The sequence below is a fragment of the Saccopteryx leptura genome, chromosome 5, assembly GCF_036850995.1.
Source record: "Saccopteryx leptura isolate mSacLep1 chromosome 5, mSacLep1_pri_phased_curated, whole genome shotgun sequence".
Classification (NCBI taxonomy): Eukaryota; Metazoa; Chordata; class Mammalia; order Chiroptera; family Emballonuridae; genus Saccopteryx; species Saccopteryx leptura.
Window position 1 is genome coordinate 25,676,576 of NC_089507.1, and position 21,106 is coordinate 25,697,681.

The window sequence follows — 21,106 nt, forward strand, 5'->3', positions numbered from 1 at the left end:
AGGTCTTTAAAACCAAATGGTGTCGTTAGAATGGTAAGCTTATTCAGCACTTGACTGCCCGGATAGTCAAGGTGTTTTGAAAGCTCTCTTTATCCACCCACAGCTGTGACAAAAGAGGACAAAATATCTGACCCACTCCACTAATACACAAAAAGGAAAAAGGAAAAAAAAAAAGGCTTCTGATAGGCTTAAAACAAAATTATTTTTTTAAATAGTAAATATTCTTTTAAATCAATGTTCCTTTTGTTAAATAAGTAGCATGCAGAAATAATGTGGATGGTGGTGGTGATATTTAAGAATGTTGTTACAAATCAAACTGCATGTCCTTAGAAACAAAAGCCTTATTTCCTAAGACAACAACATAGATGCTTAACACTTTGCATTATATTTTCTTTTTTATTTATTTGTTTGCTTATTTATTTATTAATTTTTAGGTGAGAGGAGAGGAGATAGTGAGGCAGACTCCTGTATGCACCCTGGCCAGGATCCACCCAGCAACTCCTTCTGGGACCGATGCTCCAGTACCAAGCTATTTTTAGCCCCGGAGGTTGACATGCTTGGACCAACCAAGCTATCCTCAGCAACCGGGGCCACTCTCAAACCAATCGAGCCACTGCTGCAGGAGGGGAAGAGGAAGAAGAAGCAAGGGAGAGAGGGAGGAGAAGAGAAACAGATGGGCACTTCTTCTGTGCACCCTGACCGAGAACTGAATCCGGGTTGTCTGCATGCTGGGCTGACACTCTATCCACTGAGCCACTGGCCAGGCCCTGCACTATATTTTTATAGTCAATAAATAATCTAATTGTTTCAATGAGTAAAATCATAGGGGGGCAACCGCAAGTGGCAATAACATATCAGCACAGGCACTGCAGCAGAGGGGAATTTGTAATGTAAATCTTCAGAAAAACATAAAATGCTAGTAATGACATCACAAAAATAGTACTTCTTCATGTATTAAGGAATTTAAGACTCCCTGGCATGAAAATCACTTACCCAGCTCTTCATTATCAATGACTTCAAATGTGGCCCAGATATCACCTTTTGTAGGAATAATATTTTTTATTGCCAATATATCATTCGTTAATTCTTCTGCTTCCATCACAGGAGATATCTGTAAAAGAGGCCAAATTTCTTTAGAACGCATGTCAGATACAGACGAAGCCCAGGCTAAGGCACCCATATTCGCCATCCACCATCTTCTGATAGCCCAAGTTTCTTCTTAGTATGTATAACTAGCTTCTTTAAGCACACAGCAAAAAACAGCCCATTCAGATCTTTCCCATAAAATACATTTTAATGTGAGGGCAAAAAGTTATTACAACACAGACATAATCAGGAAGATTTTTTTTAACTTAGTAATTAGATCACTCAGAAGGGAAGCATATACCTAAGTCACACACTCAAAGACCCTCACAAGACAGCAAATCCAATGGCGTTTGAGAGTAAAACTTTTCACTTGTCAGTTCTATAATCAAGAGTTCAAAGTGGCTTGGTTTATTCAGCCTGATGCCCAAATTATACACAGCTGACTGCTGTCTGCTGTGCCAAAGAGCCTCAGGGTTTTAGTGGTCTGCAGTGTATCCTGCCCTGCCAAGTGACAGATGGTGGGACACCAAAGTGCACGGGAGACCGGATTTCAGGGCACAGGCCAGGGTCTGCAGCGCCAGCCCAGGGGCCAGCTCTGCAAGAGCCCCAGAGCCTCAGGCCACTGCCTGAGCACACCACCTTCTTCGGGACCTTGTGGCTGATTTGTTTCTTCTTGTTTCTGCATGTGCCAATCTGAAATGCATGCTGGCCAACAGCAAGCTGGCTTTCTTCAATGAGAACTTAGCTAACGTGTTAAACAAATAAAAGATGGTTTAAGCGTTCAACTATTCTAACCTCACATTTTCAGTAAAAGTATGTACCTATTTAACAACTTCTTAGGAAAGAAATGTGCTCGTTCCCATTTCTCCTGTCCAATACTGATCATGAACACACTGCACATGTATAAATAATATAAATAATTATCATCATAGGGAACTCATACAGTGTATCTTTTCAACTTTGTAGAACCCAGTACTTTCTTTGGAATACTAGTTACATGTGAACTCCACCGTTTCCCATCTAGAAAAGCCCAAGACAGTATAAACTTAAAAGCAAACCCCCCCAAATAAATAAAGCAGCATCTGGGTAAAGCAGAAAACTTTGAGCAGCAGAAACATTAGTCGATGACTCATTTCAATGAGGCTGTTCATCTGAATGGCTTTAAAAATTTTAAAGTATACTCTTTTCATAAATTAATCTAATTGAGAAATCAATAATAAATTAATGACTGAGAAACCAAATTTGTGACAAGGTCAGCAAAGAACACATCTCAGAGGGATACAGGACAGGAAGGCTGAACTCCAGCCTGTCTCAGGGAAAACCCACGGCTCCCTCTTCAGAACACCTCCAACTCCACCAACGGCACTGTGGAAACCATTATTGGAAAGAATATGTAAATCAGTATAATGGACATCGGGTTTGGAATATGGTGACCCAGGTTTGCATTCTGGCCTTGATGCTTCTTGAATTCCCAGTTCCGATTCTTATAAACTTAGGACATTCCCTGCTTTATCTGCCAACTTTGTTTGAGGTAATGATCAGCTGAGATAAAGGTAACTCAAGATTTTTGCAAAGCCCTAAGCATTAAACAGATGTTAATGGTTATTTTTGTATAGTGTTTGCAATGTTTTCGGAAGGAATTTTTACGGTGAAACTGGACAGTCATTTCTAAGTACTGTACTTAAAATAACAAAAAGTTTGCTCAGCTGTAAGAACTTCTTTTACAGCTTCCCTTAGTAAGACAAAGCTAAACTGAGCTACTAAACTAAAGCATTTGGGTGTATGCAAAGTCAAGTCATGTGCTGTGAATACTGATTCTAATGTAAGAACTGGGCTGATTCATCTGTCCTGGCTCCTCAAGACCCCTTCCATCACCATCACAGAGTGATCAGCATAAGAGCTGTGATGTGACCAAGGAGTCGCCAGACCATAGCCTGCGATCAGCTCCATGTTCTAGGCAAGGTAACCAGTGCTACAGTCATAATATGTTAACTATTAAAAATATATACATTAACAATCACAAGACATGTTTAACAGAACTAAAGTCCAGAAATATCTAATATGAAGACTCTGATCTTGAACTTTAAAAATGATAAACTGCTGTAGCTGAGTATGTCCTGCTACATGGCGTAATGTCTATTCCTCATAGAGAACGTTTTCCCACTAAGTGGGAATTGGAAATATCACTGTTACTCTTCCTAAATCAGACCAAGCATGGACCACGGTAGCATGATAAGGACCTTTTTAATCTATAAAAATAATTAATAGGCATAGAAAAAAAAAGAGTAATCCAATATTCAAATAAATTGTTAAACTAGAAACTAAAGTCTACAATAGAAAGGTAGCAGATTAATGATTAATAATAATAATAGTTGTAACAGTTATTACACACTTAATGTGCCAAGCAATTTGCTAAGTGTCTTATATGCATTATCTTATTGAGTCCTCCTATCAATGCTATGGTGCAATAGTTTTTCCTCACTTTACAGGTGAAAAGACAGAGGCTCAAACCAAATAAATAACTTGTATAACATTAAGAACCTAAGGGAAGGAGCGAGAAATTTAGTCTCAGGTTGTTTTCCAGGACCCATGGGAAATCCTAACTTCAAGCCAAAGCACGTTAAAATGCACCTTTTCCAAATGACTAAAACATGGAATTCCCAGAGGCTACTGGTTTAAAAAGTCAATCCTGTCATCAGTCATAGTTTGAACTGGATGTGTAAAATAAGCTATAAGAAACAGTGAAAAATTCAAAACATGTAAATTAACGCTGACAATTGCACTTTCCAGCAGGACTTTTTGCAGCCACGTTCAGGACTCACCCGGATTATAATACTGCAGTCGGGCTCCTTCCTTCCCACATACACTTCAATCAGCAAGTCCCCAGCCTGGGAAACCTGGCGGAGGCAGATGTGAAGACGGCAAGTGTAAGGACGTGGCAAGAACACATGTATGACACTTAAGACACTGAGACAGTACTAGTCCTAGTTCTGAATAGTTCATAATAATGAAGTCAGCCCATGTCCCCCTGAACAGCAGATGATACCAATTTACCAGATGTGGTTGACCCAAGACAAGGATCTACACAAACACAATCAGCCTCAACAGTTACAGGGAGACTTCTTATCTCTTACTGCAGAGCTTAGAGCCCTTAGATATCCTTATATTCTTGCAGAAATAATGAATCTGGCTAGAATAAAATTATGCTTGTTATAACAACAGCTGTTGTTTAACAAAATAAGGAGTGAAAAATCAGCTGTATGTAATTCTGCTCTAAGCGATAGTGTGGGCCAAATGCCAAATGAAAAATAGGTGCTGTGACATTTTCAGAGATAGTATGTCCACAAGTTGACATCTGAGGATAAACTCGGTCAGAGTTGTATTAAAACTACAGATAAAGTATACTTAGCAAGAAAAACAGAACAAAACAGTGAAGTGACAAAATAAGGTAGATAATAAAGATAACTTTTTAATTATTTTTAGCCAAGCATTGGTGCTATTTGGGGTCACTATGAAACCCTGAGAAGACATCCTAAGTGAAGGAGATACCAGCCAATAAATAAAAAGAATAACATAAGTGTTATGTAGAGATTGACAGTATAAGGTGGAAAAGATTAACAAAGAACCAAATTAATCTATGAAAAATATTTTGATAAGCTTTCTCCAAAAATTCCCTTAAGTTGTGTAACCATTTAGAAATAATATCCATCATCGAATCTTTAATGGAGAAAGGGTCATTCTGCAGTTAAATTTGCCTCGGAGTAAAACCTAATGAGTAAATTTGTGGGGGAAACACTAAAAATGTACTTTGAAGAAGAGTTCTTAATTATTCTGACACTGTAGGCTTAGAAAACCTTAGTTCTACTTTTTCTTTCTTACTTTTGATGCTATACAAAAATCCTAAGGAAGAAAACATCCAGTTGACATTTTTCCTTTTCACTGTGTTTGCATAAACAACTCTCCAGGAAGGACACGTTTTTAAAAATTAAAAAAGCAAACACTACGAACTCACAGAGTGAAGCCAAGAACAAGCACAGCTAAGATATTCAAACAGGGACACAGAAACTGTCAGAAAAATACTCCAGAGGAGAGAGCTGGATGAAATAGAGAAAACCTAAAGCGATAAAAACAAAAACCAAAAACCAAGAAACAGATTTTTCCAAACACTTCTAACTTTCCTTTCCCAATTACTCTATTATATAGATCATTCTTTTCTTATTTTTACTTATACCTAATGAGGAAGTATTCAAGACTCCTTTCTTTACTGTAAGATGAATATAGGAGAAAAATGCAAAAGGGTACTCTGCTTTATGTACAACAGTATAGCTAATGTGTCAAAGATTATCCCTTGGGCTCACACAATCCCTTATTTCATGACTGAAACTCCCCGAAAAAGCAAGAATCCAAAAGAACTTCCTAATAATGAGCCAGGTTTTTTAGTGTTCCAGCTAACTCCCCTGGAGGCTGCGTTCATTACTTGGGGTCAAAATGGAGGAAATACTTGTTTCGGAAATTAGTTTCAGAGTACTGTTACTCGGAAATCCAGGCACTGGCATAAAAGCCTTTCGTCATCTTTTTCATATAGAATGATGGCTCCGATGGCTTCTCTAATTAGGAGTGGATATTCCAGGAATGAGGTGAATTTGGGGTTTGACTAATAAGGAAGCATTTGCCTCATTCTCTGAGTGCATCTAATAAACAGAAAATATTCCACCCATTTCTATTATTTACATTGGTACCCTGAATTCACTAAAATTCCCAGTTATTAGAAGAGGATTAAAGAGTGACCGTAAGCAAGTCCAGTGAACAGTCGTCAGACGAGGAGAGGTACCCTGGAAAAGTGCAGCACAGCCTGAACACACACATCCAATATAATGAGACTGAAAAAAGCAAGAAAAGATCTAGAAAAGCCCACTAAGACATAAATTAGCATGTGTTACAAAGATCACACAGAAACGTTCCCGCTAATGCAATCATCCCACAGCAGGCAGAGCAAAAGCGTATAAGAAATAATTTATATGTTCAAAATCGTAACGGACAGAACCACAAGGGAGGCTGAATTTTCAATTCACTCTAGTATTTTGGGCTTTAAATGCTTCCTGTGAAATCCACTGACATTTTCAATAGTGCTTTTATAAATGGAAACTGATTTTATAAAGGATATTTTGATAAGATTAACGCTGATTTTTTTTTTTTTTCCCTTCTACAGTTTGAAAAATTTACATTAAGGAACTCTGGCATTTTGCATACGTGCTGCAAGCTGCAGAATTACACACCTATTTTATGTTGGGTCCCTTTGCCCATTAATTTTACTTTGCTTCAAAGAGAAACTTGAAATAAACACAACAATTGTTTATTTAACAATAAACTTACAATGGAAGTTTTGAGGGTTTAAAAAAATTTTTTTTTTTTATTCTTTGGAGATCTAACTATTACTACTCACTTGAGTGTCTTTCCACTTGGTAATAAAGCTATTTTCTATGTCCATTTGTTTGACTTGGTCTTCTTTAACCTGTTTAAAATATAATTTGGGACATTCTAATAAAATGCATGGAGTGATGGTATTCATCCTCACATAGTTTCTTCAGGAATTTAAAGACCAACATGTAAAAATAAACGAGCATGGCCATCTTAAACCAGCGCAGGCCCACACAGCTGGGGCAGAAATCAAGCCCACAAGGTAAGAGCTTCATAAAAGGCAGAACACTTTATGATGATACCACTTCCGGCGACAGGTTCTGTCAACGAAAGCCCCTTTGCCAGGGCAGTTTAATGATCAAAGGTGCAGATGACTGGTTTGTAGAGTGTATTATGTAGGTTGAGAGATAAGACTCGTTTCTCAAACTGAAATTTCCACCAATGACAGTTATATTTAACAAAACTATGAAAATAACCATTTTCTTTTTCATTAATGAAACAGTAAAAATAAAAAAATAAAGAAAGCACGCAAAGCCACACAATATTCTTTTTCCTAATTCTTTCAATTCTCAGCATCAGAATTATTGCACAGAAGCTGCTGTTGATCAAAAACAGTGAACATATATAGAAAGAAATAAAAAGAAGATCAAAAAGCAAAAAGAAACTGACAACTCCGGTGTCCGTTCCTACATAAATTAAGATATCAACCATGACTATTTTATTAAAATACAGCTTTCTTCCCCTTGCTAAAGAAATCTTGTGACCAGTTATTATAATAACATAAGGACTTTACAAATAGTAACCTACTAATACACTTGCATTCATCTGGTACATCTGTAGCACTAGAAAACAAGTCATCTTCTAGAGCACCATTTAATGCAATGCTCAGAAAGGTTCAATGACACAACTGAGATGCTGAAAATCATATGCAGCCAGACTGTTGACCTAGGTCCCCTGTATCCCTACATTCAAATTTCCTCTATTTTGACATCTTTGAACTATGAAACTATCCCTATTCTAACAGTTTTCTGATGAACATGAATATATTAACTGCATAAAATAGCAAACTGAAAAGTCAAATAATTAGAACAGAGATGATAGTGAAAATCACAGAATTATACTTCAGAATTTTCATTTTTTTCCAATTCAGTGCACAATGAAAAGAAAACATGGAAGCACTTTCAAGTGCAGAATTTAATAGCCTGGTGTTTATTACTGAATTTGTAAATTCATAATTTCACACCTCTAAGTACACATATTTAATGCATACATAGACTGAGGAAGAAAAACACACAGAAATACACTATAAATAGGAATATTATGTCTGACAGACACCAGATGGTAAAAGAGCTTTAAAAGCAGCCCACTTTAAAAAGCTGTTATATCTAAAAAATTAAGACCAAATATAACTATCCTTTATTTTCGTTATTTTTAGATATTCATAAAGATCTGAATAAAAGCATCCTAAAATATGTATTTTGTTTGCAAACAGTAAGAAAACTATTTTAATAAAAAGAATATATAAAATATTTACCTCAAATATTTCAACATAATTATTAATTAGGTCCTCAATTACATTTACTTCTTCACTCGTCTGTCCCTTCGTTTGAAATAAACAGGATGAAAAGACCAAGGCCAAATTATGGGCATTCATGTGATTGATTTCTGAGCATCTCTGAACCCTGTTAAAGAAAAGCATTGCTCATTATGACACGCTCCTATTTGAAAATTTCATAAACTAGAAGTCATATATTCATGTATCACTTTAATATGTATCAAAAGTCTCAGCTATAAAAGGTGCAGTGGTGTTTTAAAGGTAAATACACAGTTCTTTCTTCCAAGTAGCTAACAGTGTTGTTAAGAGCATAAGAAAAAACTACCATCAGAGAAGATATTGCTACAGGTTACAAAGCAGTGCCTGAGTGTTGATTTCGAGGGACCCACTGTATCCAACAATTCCCGATAGTGGGACAACCCATGACAAAGGCATAAAGGTGTACTTGAGAGCAGTGTGAAACGAGCTGAGGGGCCGAAGCACAGGTGCATGAGGGGAAAGGGGGTGGTAGGTCAGGAGGGAACCAGGCAGAATGGTCAATCAGGCGGCACAGGGCGGAGAGTCCCAAGGTCACTGTTCAGGGCTGCCCTGACTGTTGCAGAAAGTGCATTATCAAGGAACAGGATACTAGCTCTCAAAAAGCAAACATTTCAATTAAAAATATAATTATACTTCTGAATAGAACTAAGAATGGCTTCTTATAATGAACAGAAATGAACAGATGAGTCAAGTCTCCCAATCAGTAGGCTATGCTTGGGTCTTAGAGCCTTTAAAGCAGTTACAAGTGTAAGTTCAAAACGATTAAGATAAAAAGGAAAACTACAGCCATCACCATAATAAAAGAAAATTTATATTGATAAAAATGCATGAGATGAGAACACTAAGTGATAAACATGGAAGTATCTACCAATGCCCTCTATTATAGCAGCTGCTTAATTGCCTAATTACATGTCCAAACTTTTAGGACACATACCAAACAGGGGAGGCCAACTCCACCAAAAGATTAAAGCAAGACTAAGGTTGGTACACCTGTCTATAAGAACAGAAATTCTAGTAGGGACTGGAAGAAAGTGAGCAAGCATGACAGCAATATATATATACATATATATATGTATGTATATATATGTATATGTATATGTATATATATATATACATACATATATATAGTAAGAAATAAGATGCCAAGTCGCATAGCAGACACAGAATAAGCACAGTCATCCTATATGATCTACAGGATGCACACAGAATTACAAGTTAGAGAAGAATGTAATAACTGGACACCCTTCTCAAAACCACCTCTGTATTCTTCTACACTAGGCTGTGAACATCTGGAAAACGTATCTGCAGGTTGGTCTCTGTTACTAGAATCTAGGCATCTCACAGTCGGACAGTGTTGCTTTAATCACACTCTAGTGTGATTGCTGCCTTCATTTCTGGCCAAAGCACCTACAGTGTGGCATGTTCCTTTTCTTCCTGTATTTTCAGCCCCCACATGTTAGCGTTCCCTGGTGCTCCTTATTCAGCCTGCTCAGTCTCTTCTCGCTCAGGCCTTCTCGTCGGAAGCCCATTCAAACTGTTTCCTAATTAGTTTCTCTGCCTCTACTCTAACCTCTTCCCAACCATCCCACTACAGGGGTTATTATCCTAGAACAGATTTAATCAGTCACCACCTATCACTTAAAGGAATAAACCCTGAATGTTTTTGCATGATTCATAGAGCCTTTCACAACCTCCTGCCGCCAGCTACAAACCACCTCCTCTCCTAGCACACCTGTTTCCGAGAAAGTGCCCTTGGCTCATTCCTTATACTTCCTATACTACTGCATGCCCAGTTCATATGTCTCTTTAAATCTGAAGCATCCCCTGGACATCCACACACAACGAGTGACTCAGTCCCTCCTCTACAAGTCCATGGCTCACGATATCATTCTCTGTATGAAAATCTGCTCCAGTGTTGCTGAGCTTCCTTAAAATACATCCAGTGCCCTGCAGCACCGAGTCTACAGTGACATCCCCGGCTCCTTGGGGCTCCCTTTGGGAACTGCAGACTTAATGATTTTGTCATCTACATATTATTTTCAAATATTTGTGCTCACGTGGACTCCGACAGGCACCGTCTAGCACACAACAGAAGCTAAACTATATGTGAGGTGAGAAAAAGGAGTGAGGGAGGAAGGAAGGAAATGAACACGTTATCTCAAATTCTAAACTGAATTAAGAATTGTAAGAATAATGATGTGTAACTAAAGGTTTAAAAATTAATAAATTGCAGCAGCCTGGTCACTACTAAAATTATTGAAAAAGAAAATCTGTCCCAATGTCTCATAGGCATAGAGCTAGGACTCTGCTGACTATATTTATCTGATGCAATAAGAAAATCAGAAGGTCTCACTCGTGGGCATGGACACACAATGCAGGGTACAGGGATGTGCTGTGGAACTGGGCCCCGGAACCTGTAAAATTATGTTATCAGTGTCACCCCAAAACAATTTCAATTAATTTTTTTTTAAAGAAAAGAAAACCAGATTGATAGTCATAGAGTTTACATGTATGAGGAGTGGTGGCTGGAAAAGATGAAGAAGAAAAATAAATGGTGGAGGATATCTGAATATAGACTCCAATGGAGTACTTTGAGCAGAATTCAGCTTCCCAGAAATGTATTCAAGGGAGAACTGCATCCAGACAGGAGGCTACAACAATATATTCCTTAAACAATAGTCGTTTTCGCTGATCGCAAAGCAAACCTTTGGTTTTAATGTAAAAGGTTATTTTCAAACATCCTCATCCTTGAAGTGTCATTACTTAAGCTACCATTATATTCCTCCTATCCTCCCAAATACAGGGGACCACATGCTCTGACACAGACAAAGCTTCTGATGTTCAAAATTTCCTCATCAGATCAACAGTCTGACACCAATACATTCGAGTCCGGCCAGATACAAACTGGTGGTAAATAGATGAGTTAATGAAGAATCCACCATGAGAAAACACGGGCTCACAGAGTCCTGCTATAGAATTCCGCCCTTCCCTTCTCTTAGCCACCTCCCTCTTATTTTTAAAAACATTTTTTTAAGATTTTTTTATTTATTCAATTTTAGAGAAAGAGGAGAGCGAGAGAGAAAGAGAGAGAAAGAGAGAAGTGGGGAGGAGCAGGAAGCATCAACTCCCATATGTGCCTTGACCAGGCAAGTCCGGGGTTTTGAACTGGCGACCTCAGCTTTCCAGTTAGTGCTTTATCCACTGCACCACCACAGGTCAGCTTAGCCACCTCCCTCCTGAATGAGGTTCCCAAGTCTTGCTTATGCATTTGAAGATACTGTACATGACTATTTTTAATTCATTGAAGAAACTCTCTAGGGTCATTATTTGAAATGCATCTTAATTACAGAAAGAGACAGTAAAACAAGAGTTTAATGGTTTAATTAACTTTGAAAGTTTAATTTTGAAACCTCTCTTAAGATATAGTGAAAGATTTGCAGTCACATGTAGAAAGTTAACCACAGTACTTACAATTCTGGAAATAATAACTTATCAAGTGCCATGTTTGAAATGAACTAGAAAATTCATGAATGTGCCCACCTGTAGAGATGTTCTATTATAGCTGCCAGTGTTGCTCGGTTGACCCCTGAGAGTGTACGTATAAATGCTCCATATTTTTTAATTCTTTCCTTGTCATCTTGGGTATCTAGAGGTTAAAAAAGAAACTTTAAGTCTAATGTAATAAACTGTATTACAAATTTGCCTTTTAATAGTATTACATAACAATATTCACAATTATATTTCACTAAGCGATACAATCAAGTTTTAACAGAAAAATATTCAAACTTCTATAATCCTGGAAAAGTATTTACATAAACATTCCATGGCTATATGCTACAGTTCTTATTCAAAACCCAGGGCTGTATTTTATTTTCTACTTTATGGGCTACTGAACTTCATCTAATAGGAATATATTCAATTAATAACTCAAAGTGGAGTGAAAACTGAAGAGATAAGCCAAAAGTAGTTGAACTCTGACTATGAAAAGATTTTGCTATTTGTATTTGAAAATGACATTACTATTCTTTTTTCCCTTGTGAAATCATAGAAATCTTCCAAAAACTAACCATCCCAGAGCTGTGAACTGTGCACTACCCAGCAGGTCCAAGAAATTTCACCAGCCCTGGCACCTTCAGCTCTTTGGAAAAGAAAAGGGGACAGTAGAAGTCGTGTGCAGCTCCAGATAGCTACGATACTGACTTACAGGAGGATGGGCCCTTGGCCTTCGTCACGGACAGAACTTGGTTAGTCATGGAGCAGATGACAAGAAGGAATTACCCTCCACTCTCCTCACCCCAGGAAGTCAAATACATACTTGGAGAAACTAAGCATAGGAACCCCCAAAGTTCTAGTCCTTAGAAGAAGTCTAACCTACTAGTAGCTCACAGGGGAAATAACTGCTGACTTTGTAACTCGAGGGTATTGTACTCATATATTCCCTCTAAATTCCCAACTACTTTTGGAAACCAGACTTTTTCATTTTCTGTTTAGCCCTGCCTATTCTATTCACAGAAAGCCAGCGACAAATGAATAATTCTTTAGAAGTACATGGTCACTTGTAAAGGGCATTAGGATCCTTGGGGAGGTAAAAACCTCTATGACACATTTTGAAACACATTCCTATTCCATACTGCAACTGATAGCTCCTTTGTGCTTATTTAGCCTGCATAGAGATCTATAAAAGTAAACAGTCATATTGACTTATCTGCATTGGCAGATGAAATGACTATAAAAGCAAAAGGGGCAAACACCCAGATTACATTCAGATATCACACTGGAAGTGAATGAAGAATTAACCACTGGCCCCCTAGCTGGGCAGCTCAGCATCGTCATGGTGTGCCCCAGTTGCAGGTTTGATCCCCGGTTAGAGCACATAAAGAATCAACCAATGCACGCATAGATGAGTGGGGGGAAAAACTGATGTTTACCTTTCTCATTCTCTCCTTCTCTAAAATCAGTAAACAGTAAAAAAGAATTAATTGTCATCCCTAGTATAACCCAAACACTTACCCTTGTGTCATCCTGTTTCTAACTACAGAAATAATTGTATTTATTCAATAAAAAGTTAATTGATACTACTGCACTTATTACAAGAAGTCATTCTGGTATAGCACATTTTCACAAATCTTATAAAAACAAAAATAAATGACACTTTCAAAACAAAGCCTAAGCAAATGGAAAGTAAAACTTAAGACAGATTTTAGGTCACACAGAAAATATAATGAACTATTCAACTAGCCACACAGACTTCAGACAATTTAATAGTGTTCCTAGAAGAACAGATCATATATCATATAAGCAAGTGCTTTGTCACTGGAAGACATCCTTCGCCTTGGCTGCACAGGACCCCAGAGAGCTCTTCTGAGAGGTCACCCAGAGTTCTGGTTTAGCCTTGTCAGAAACAGCACAGGGCACTTCTGAAAGGTCAGGGTGAGAGCAGCAGGGAATTTGAAAGCCAAAGACTTTAAGGGCTATTTGACTCAGTATTCAAAGTCTTCTCCAAGTAAATTCTCAAAGAATTCACACCCAAGTGCAAGGTGAATGCAGTCCTCTCTGACACACGAAGCCACTCCCCACTACCTCCTCCCGGTAGACGGACATCACAGACAGCTTAGTCACTGAATCTGACAATTCAGCAAAAGCTTATGTGTCACATAGTTTTTGGTCACTAATATTATAATGAAGACAAAATTTAAATCTTTGTAAGACAGATACTATAAAGAACTATACAGTTAAACTATACAATAAAATCTTTTTAAAACAAACACGAAGGTGTCAAGGTATCATATAATTCCATATTTTATACCCCAGAAAATTGTACAGTCAACTCTTCTTGTGATTAGAGTTAAACCTATTGATTTGAGAAATATCAGGAAACAAATAAAAGACTTCTGACTTAGGCATACTGTGAAAAGCTTTATTTTTATAACAATATTCTGTTCTTGCTGGTGCTAATAGGGTCATTCTTAGAATAATATTTCAAATTGTGGATGTTTTGTGACATTTCAAAATTAATTCCTTCAAATATCATATTGGTGTTTTAGAGTAAACAAATACTTTCAAAGAAAAAACCCATTTCTCAACAGAGCAATATCATACTGTCAAATTCTAAGGTCATTTTCCAAATAAAGCCTTTTTAAAAAATATTTTATTTATTCATTTTAGAGAGGGAGGAGGGGGGGGAGAGAGAGAGAGAGAGAGAGAGAGCGAGAAGGGGAGGGGGAGAAGCAGAAAGCATCAACTCCCATATGTGCCTTGACCGGGCAAGCCCAGGGTTTCGAATTGACAACCTCAGGGTTCCAGGTTAACGCTTTATCCACTGTGCCACCACAGGTCAGGCCACCAAATAAATCTTAAAACAGATTAAATGTGCCAGAAAGGAATCTATTAGTAAGTTAATGATATAATTCAATGATAAACTTTAAAATTTGATATGAAAATAAAGACTGAAAATCTATTTTTTTGAAAACACTGTAAATATATGGAAAATGTTTGTGATTTAATAAAATATTTATAAATAAATTATAGATGTGGGACAAAGACCATAAAATAAAATGTAAAAATAAAAGTAACTCTATTGAAAAGATGGAATTAAAGACAATAGTTATATTTTGAACTCTTTATTGTTTTAATGTTTCTATAAAACGAGTTGTTTTGAATTAATGAAAATCTAGTTTTACTGAAATCATTTTGCCCAAATTAGTCATTTATTATAAAACTACTTTTCCAGAGTCGTTTCTTAAATAGGTTCTCTTACACTGTAGCAAAGATTTCTAACTTCATTTCATGGAATATAGAAAAAATAAAGAGTAAAAAATTGTCATTAGGTATTCTAATGAAGAAAATTAAATAATAGAGGAAATCCAAATGAGCCATATGGGAAAATCTTATAAAACCAATCTTATATTAAACCTTTCAGTTCAATCATAATGAGAAATTAACAGCATACATGGACTTGACCATAACACTTCCCAAGTTCAAGCAGAGTAAGAATTAAGAAATCGACTGAAAACTAAATATGTAAAACATGCCTTAACAATTATTATTATAAATTTCTTTTTAGGTAGATGTAAATAACTATTGTTATTTACACAATTTCTCTTCTGAGGCATATGTGCATTTTCCCCTTCAATTAAATTTTCAGCTTATCCAAGAAGAGTTTTAAAATTTAATCATCCAATTAAAAAGCGAACATTTATGATCATCCGCAGTACGTGCATTACCTAAAGCAGAAATCCAGTATGGATAGAGCTCCTTAGTGAGGAGTGCATCGTCGATGTCAGACAGAAAACTTTTCAGCACGCCCGTCACGTCTTCAAGCTGATGTTTTCCAGCCCTCAGTTTAAAACTTCTTGCATCTTTTTTGAAATTCTCCAGGAGTTCGCTTATGTGTAATGGATCACCGTTTTTTTGATAGATATATTTGTACCCTAAACCTTTAAGAAAAAAAAAGTTGTATGAAAGAAATCTAAAATCAAAATGTACATTGATATCTTAAAAATTGAACAAACTGGATGAGCAAGATGAAATCATTATCCAAGCATTGATAGAAATACGTATGAGGAGAAAAGGCTTGTCCTCCTAATTTTAGTATTTACAATGGAAACGTGATGAAATATTGTGTATCACCCTCGGCTTTTAGCAAGACCCTGGCCAGCCCTTCCCCCAGTTCTTCAGACTATCTTTTTTAATTGTCCTTTTAGAGCAAGTGCCCTATCTTTACTTAGTTGCCTGGAATATAACTTGCCTCCAGTTTCACTGACAAAACTGAAGCTCTCTGGTATAAATTTCCTCAACCCTCTGTCCTTGTGTTTGTATATTAGTGTCTGTCTGTTCCCACCTTCACCTTCTCATAGATGAAGAGTTGGGTCTTCTTTTTTACAAAGTTATTAATTCAAGTGCCCATATAAAATAATAGAAATAATAGTGGTTAATAGGAGGAGAAGTGATTGTGATGTTGAACGCAAAGCAGATGATACGAAAACAAAAAGCCTCCCTTGCCCCTCCCTGGTCTCTTTTCTCTTACTTCCAAAACTAAACGGAGTTTCCTGTATTTATTGTTCCTACTACCACACATCCCTGCTAATCCTCTAAGCACACATTCTGTGCCCAATTCCCACTCTATTAGGACAATCTTCATCAAGAATATCAGTGTGCCTGACCAGGTGGTGGTATAATGGATAGAATGTCGGACTGGGACATAGAGGAACCAGGTTCGAAATCCTGAGGTCATAGGCTTGAGCGCAGGCCCATCTGGTCTGCATAAGGCTCACCAGATTGAGCTAAGGTTTCTGGCTTGAGCAAGGGGTCACTTACTCTGCTGTAACCCCTCCCCCTGTCAAGGCACATATGGGAAAGCAATCAGTGAACAACTAAGGAGCTGCAACGAATCGATGCTTCTCATCTTTCTCCCTTCCTGTCTTTTTGTCCCTATCGGTCCCCCACTCTCTGTCTCTGTCACACACAGAAAAAGAATATCAGTGCCAACTTATTGGCTAGATGCTATTTCGTTTTTATGTAATGAGAATCCGCTGCAGTGTTTGACATTCCAAATGAATTTCCAAAAAATTTATTTTAATCTCATGGTTTCATGGCAATATATCATACCCTCCCTTACTCTATGGTCACACTTCCGGTCTATTTATTCTGCTCATCTAGTATTTACTGGCAATTCTAGGAATCTAACCTCCATTCTCTTTACTTCTCTACTTCCCCACAAAATTTTCAGGGTAAACCCACCCAACCTATGACTTCAACCACTTACATGTACTTTTTCACCCAGGTTTTAATTTCAAAGATTTCAAACACATTTGAATAAACATATGCCATATACATACAAAACACATGAACAAGCACATACACCATGCTTATACACATAGACAAATCAAAATAATTTAACAGAATGAATTCTTCTCTTGCTCCATTCACCATTTCATGTCCAATCTCATCATACCCTTTATTTAGTTCTTCCATCTCAATATATGCAAATGACTTTCCCCCAATTCTTCCATGGCCACCCCTACTCTGGGTAAGATTTACCCTTACAGACATCTGCACCAACCTCAGAAACGCTCTACCACAGAATTTTGTACACTTGAGATGTAACTGCCCACTTGTTTGTCTTTGATCCACAAATCTATAAAGCCCTAGAAGGCAAGGTTCATGCTTATTCTCTGTAGAGAACAGTTATATAATACCTAAAAGAATTAGCAGATTTTCAATAAATGATCACTTAATGCAAGAATAAGCAAATTCTACAAAAAACAATTGTAAGTTTCTGAGATACTACATTCCTAGCTGAGTGAATTTCTAATAGCTGGTAATCAACTAAGTTAACCAAATGTGAATGTGAACACAATTTTGTTTACATAAATTAATTTCCCCCAAGAACTAACTATTGTAACTCTTAAAAAATGAAAATTCTAAAGTTCATACTGTGAACTCAGTCAAGTTCAGATCTTGACACAATGAACACACAAAAATATTGGTCTTTAAATTTTAACCCAAAGGTCAAAAGTTAAAACTAAGCATGACCTGAAAGGCTCTGAGCTGTCCACCTGCATCCTGTAATCACTGGACATTTTCTAATATGATTGGGATTTTCCTCAAGTTCTGCTTATTAAAAAACATTAAAAAAAATAAAGTATTTCACTGGCTTTATTACTTTAATATGCAAGCTAATGTACCTTGTGTTAGAGTTATAAAGTAGATATAATGTATGAAATTTAGTTGAAAACAATCTAATGCTTAATGATTTTAAATTCAAATAAATATCACAAAGTAACTTCTGATTTCCCTAGAGAAACGTGGAATTGTATACACTGGAGCTAGTCAGGTTATTTTAATCAGTTGTCAGCTTAAGAAAGACTCTATGTCATTGTAAAATTAACATGATATGAAAATTCCCAATGAGGTTATGCCCTTGCCAAAACATAGCATGTGTGCAATTCATTCATACAACTGCACTAAACTGAATAACTGATAAAATGAAGATGATAACCTTCTCTCTGCCCCATTTTCAAATAAACAGATGATTACAGCAGATAAATTCATAAACATACTATCATGGGAAGAAACCTCACAGAGTAATGCCCATATAATGTGGTTAAAAACATATTTAAAGTAGAGGTATAATTCAAACAACATATCTGAATATTAATGATAATCATACTTGGATTATGTATGAAGTAAAAATACTTAAAATAGCACTATTCCTAGAAGAAATTAGATTAATATACACATATCATAAATTTCCACAATTATTTTCCTCACTGCTTCTGTTATTTCTGATATTTTTGTTACACATCACTTTGCTGTCAGTTCTCATGCAGAATACACATAAGCCACAGGTTTGTCTTTAGCTTTCTACTCACACCACCATATTTCCAGCACCAAGGTCAGCAGCTGGCACGCAAGACCCAATAAATAAGTAGCCAACTGAACACACAATGTTTTTTTTGTTTGTTTGTTTGTTTTAATTTTTTTTAAATTTTTTAATTTTATTTTATTTATTCATTTTAGAGAGGAGAGAGAGAGAGAGAGAGAGAGAGAGAGAGAGAGAGAGAGAGATGGGGGAAGGAGCTGGAAGCATCAACTCCCATATGTGCCTTGACCAGGCAAGCCCAGGGTTTCGAACCGGAGACCTCAGCATTTCCAGGTCGATGCTTTATCCACTGTGCCACCACAGGTCAGGCTGAACACACAATGTTTTACTGCAGCTCCCTCACTAACGATACTTTCTTTCAACTAAAAAACACCCCAACACATTTCTAATTTTAGGAAAACAGAAAAAGTTAATACACCTTCCAAAATACCAGATCAATCATTTTACTCTTTTCCACATCTGTAATCTAAATGAAGGGCATATTTATCTACAGATTAAAAAGGAGAAATATGGCCCTGGCCGGTTGGCTCAGTGGTAGAGCGTCAGCCTGGCGTGCGGGAGTCCCGGGTTTGATTCCTGGCCAGGGCACACAGGAGAAGCGCCCATCTGCTTCTCCACCCCTCCCCCTCTCCTTCCTCTCTGTCTCTCTCTTCCCCTCCCGCAGCGAGGCTCCATTGGAGCAAAGATAGCCCGGGTGCTGGGGATGGCTCCTTGGCCTCTGCCCCAGACGCTGGAGTGGCTCTGGTCGCAACGGAGCGATGCCCCGGAGGGGCAGAGCATCGCCCCCTGGTGGGCGTGCCCGGTGGATCCCAGTCGGGCGCATGCGGGAGTCTGTCTGACTGTCTATCCCCGTTTCCAACTTCAGAAAAATACAAAAAAAAAAGAAAGAAATATTTTAATATTAAAAATATAGTCAAGGAATTTCTAGCTTCTAGAGTATTAAGGAAACATGTACAGAAAGAAGGAATCTGAAGAATTCACAGTAATTTGAAAATAACCAGGAAGAATAAAGGCATACGTTTGCTTTTCAATACTATCTAAAATACTACCGCTGCATATTAAAGTGAAACTGGACCATGCAGGCATCAACTCGTTAGCTCATTTTATCTGCACACTATTAAGAGTTTTTGTTACAATTAAGTCAACACTATTACAATCAATAACCATGAGTCTTAATATAAACATGTGACCAATAACATGGTAAGTGAAATACATGCATACACTCTTATTTGCATGCTAAAAAAGTAAATTCTTTCATATATTGTCTTATGGTTTGCCACTTTTAAAGCCATGCTGAGCAGCACACTGAGTTTCCCGAGACCTGACTGTAGGCTTGCACCATCTGAAAAATATTCTTCAATCCATTTTCAATATACACTTCACGACACAGACTCTTTCAAAATGTGATTTAAAAATTTTATGCATGTAAAGGAAGAAGAAAATGGTAAAAGTACATTCCATAATTTAAATGAGTTTTACTGGGAGAAGGAATGGCCTTTTACTGAACAGCGACTGTTTTTATTTTTCACTGATGTACTTAACAACTACAAAAGGCTCTAATTCAGTCCAAAGGAGGTACCACTTAAAACCTGTAAGAAAGATACTAGGAGTTCTGGGGTTGAATAAAAACTCTTGATACTCACCATACTGCGTAACAAATGCTATACAGCTGTTCACGATAATGGGCACGTCGTTTTTGCTGAGCTGCTGATCTTGTAAAGCATTGCCATCTGTACCTGCTGCTTTCGCAATTGCAGTATGCCAGACTGAGAAATCCAGCTTGGTGTGCCCACGGATGTATAATGTTCTGTGAAGTTTCAAAAGCAGTTCAAATTATAATTTTGCTTAAAAAGAATTCTTACTTCCGGACAGATGACCCTTAAATCCATACACGTTATCTTGTCTGACCCATGAGAAGAAAAACCCTCCATCGACATTAGCTCCCACTCAGATTTCCTCTTTGTCCTGTACGGTCATCTCTCCCCATGGAGGAGAGGAAGTTTTCTGAATCTGTGGTCTCCCCTCCTTCCATTTCCCCGCCACTGTGACACTCCTTCCGCATACGGACTGAAATTGTTCTGGTAAGCATCACTGCTGACGGCTATTGGAAATATGTGTCTATACTTTTCAAGATTTACACCTGTTGATGATTTTCTTTCTTGAGAAAGAGAGAGAGAAAGAGAAAAGCCTACTCAATTGGCTTCGTGGAACAATTCTTTCTGGCTTGCCTCTGAGCTTTCTAGTCAGCTTCTTATCCGAGCTCAGTTACTCTTTCTGAAAATGAAGCTGTAACCTCAGTGAACTCACAAGAACTCCAAGGCCTCTCCACCAAGACGTTGTTCAGGCCTGTGGTCTCATCCCCCATACACAAACTGGGGACTCCCAAGGCTTCATCTCCAGGCTGTAATTTACTCTTATAAACCGAGTCTCCCTAAGCAAAAAGCAAGTCTGAAAACAGCGAGGAGAGTGGGAAATCGGACCACATCCAGAACTCATGTTCTAGCTCCGCACTACTTCCCGTGTGACCTGGGAGGGTCCCCAGCCCTCTCGGGGCCTCCGGTGCATCACTGGCAAAATGAGGATAATACCTGTGCCTTTCCCAGCACTGGATAAATGTAATATTA

General features: G+C 37.6%; 1 protein-coding gene across 4 annotated transcripts in view; it reads right to left on the bottom strand.

Annotated features, from left to right (window-relative positions):
* Positions 1-21,106, bottom strand: part of ARAP2 (ArfGAP with RhoGAP domain, ankyrin repeat and PH domain 2) — a 178,835-nt gene that overhangs the window by 40,895 nt on the left and 116,834 nt on the right. For 3 of the 4 annotated variants that reach the window (XM_066387040.1, XM_066387041.1, XM_066387039.1), the window contains exons 20-26: positions 20,126-20,289; positions 15,322-15,534; positions 11,639-11,744; positions 8,039-8,186; positions 6,530-6,598; positions 3,909-3,983; positions 994-1,111 (exon numbers count right to left, since the gene is read on the bottom strand). In XM_066387040.1, the coding sequence (XP_066243137.1) occupies positions 994-1,111; positions 3,909-3,983; positions 6,530-6,598; positions 8,039-8,186; positions 11,639-11,744; positions 15,322-15,534; positions 20,126-20,289 (893 nt within the window). The remainder of the gene's footprint in view (positions 1-993; positions 1,112-3,908; positions 3,984-6,529; positions 6,599-8,038; positions 8,187-11,638; positions 11,745-15,321; positions 15,535-20,125; positions 20,290-21,106) is intronic. The other variant, XM_066387042.1, reaches the window with a different exon arrangement.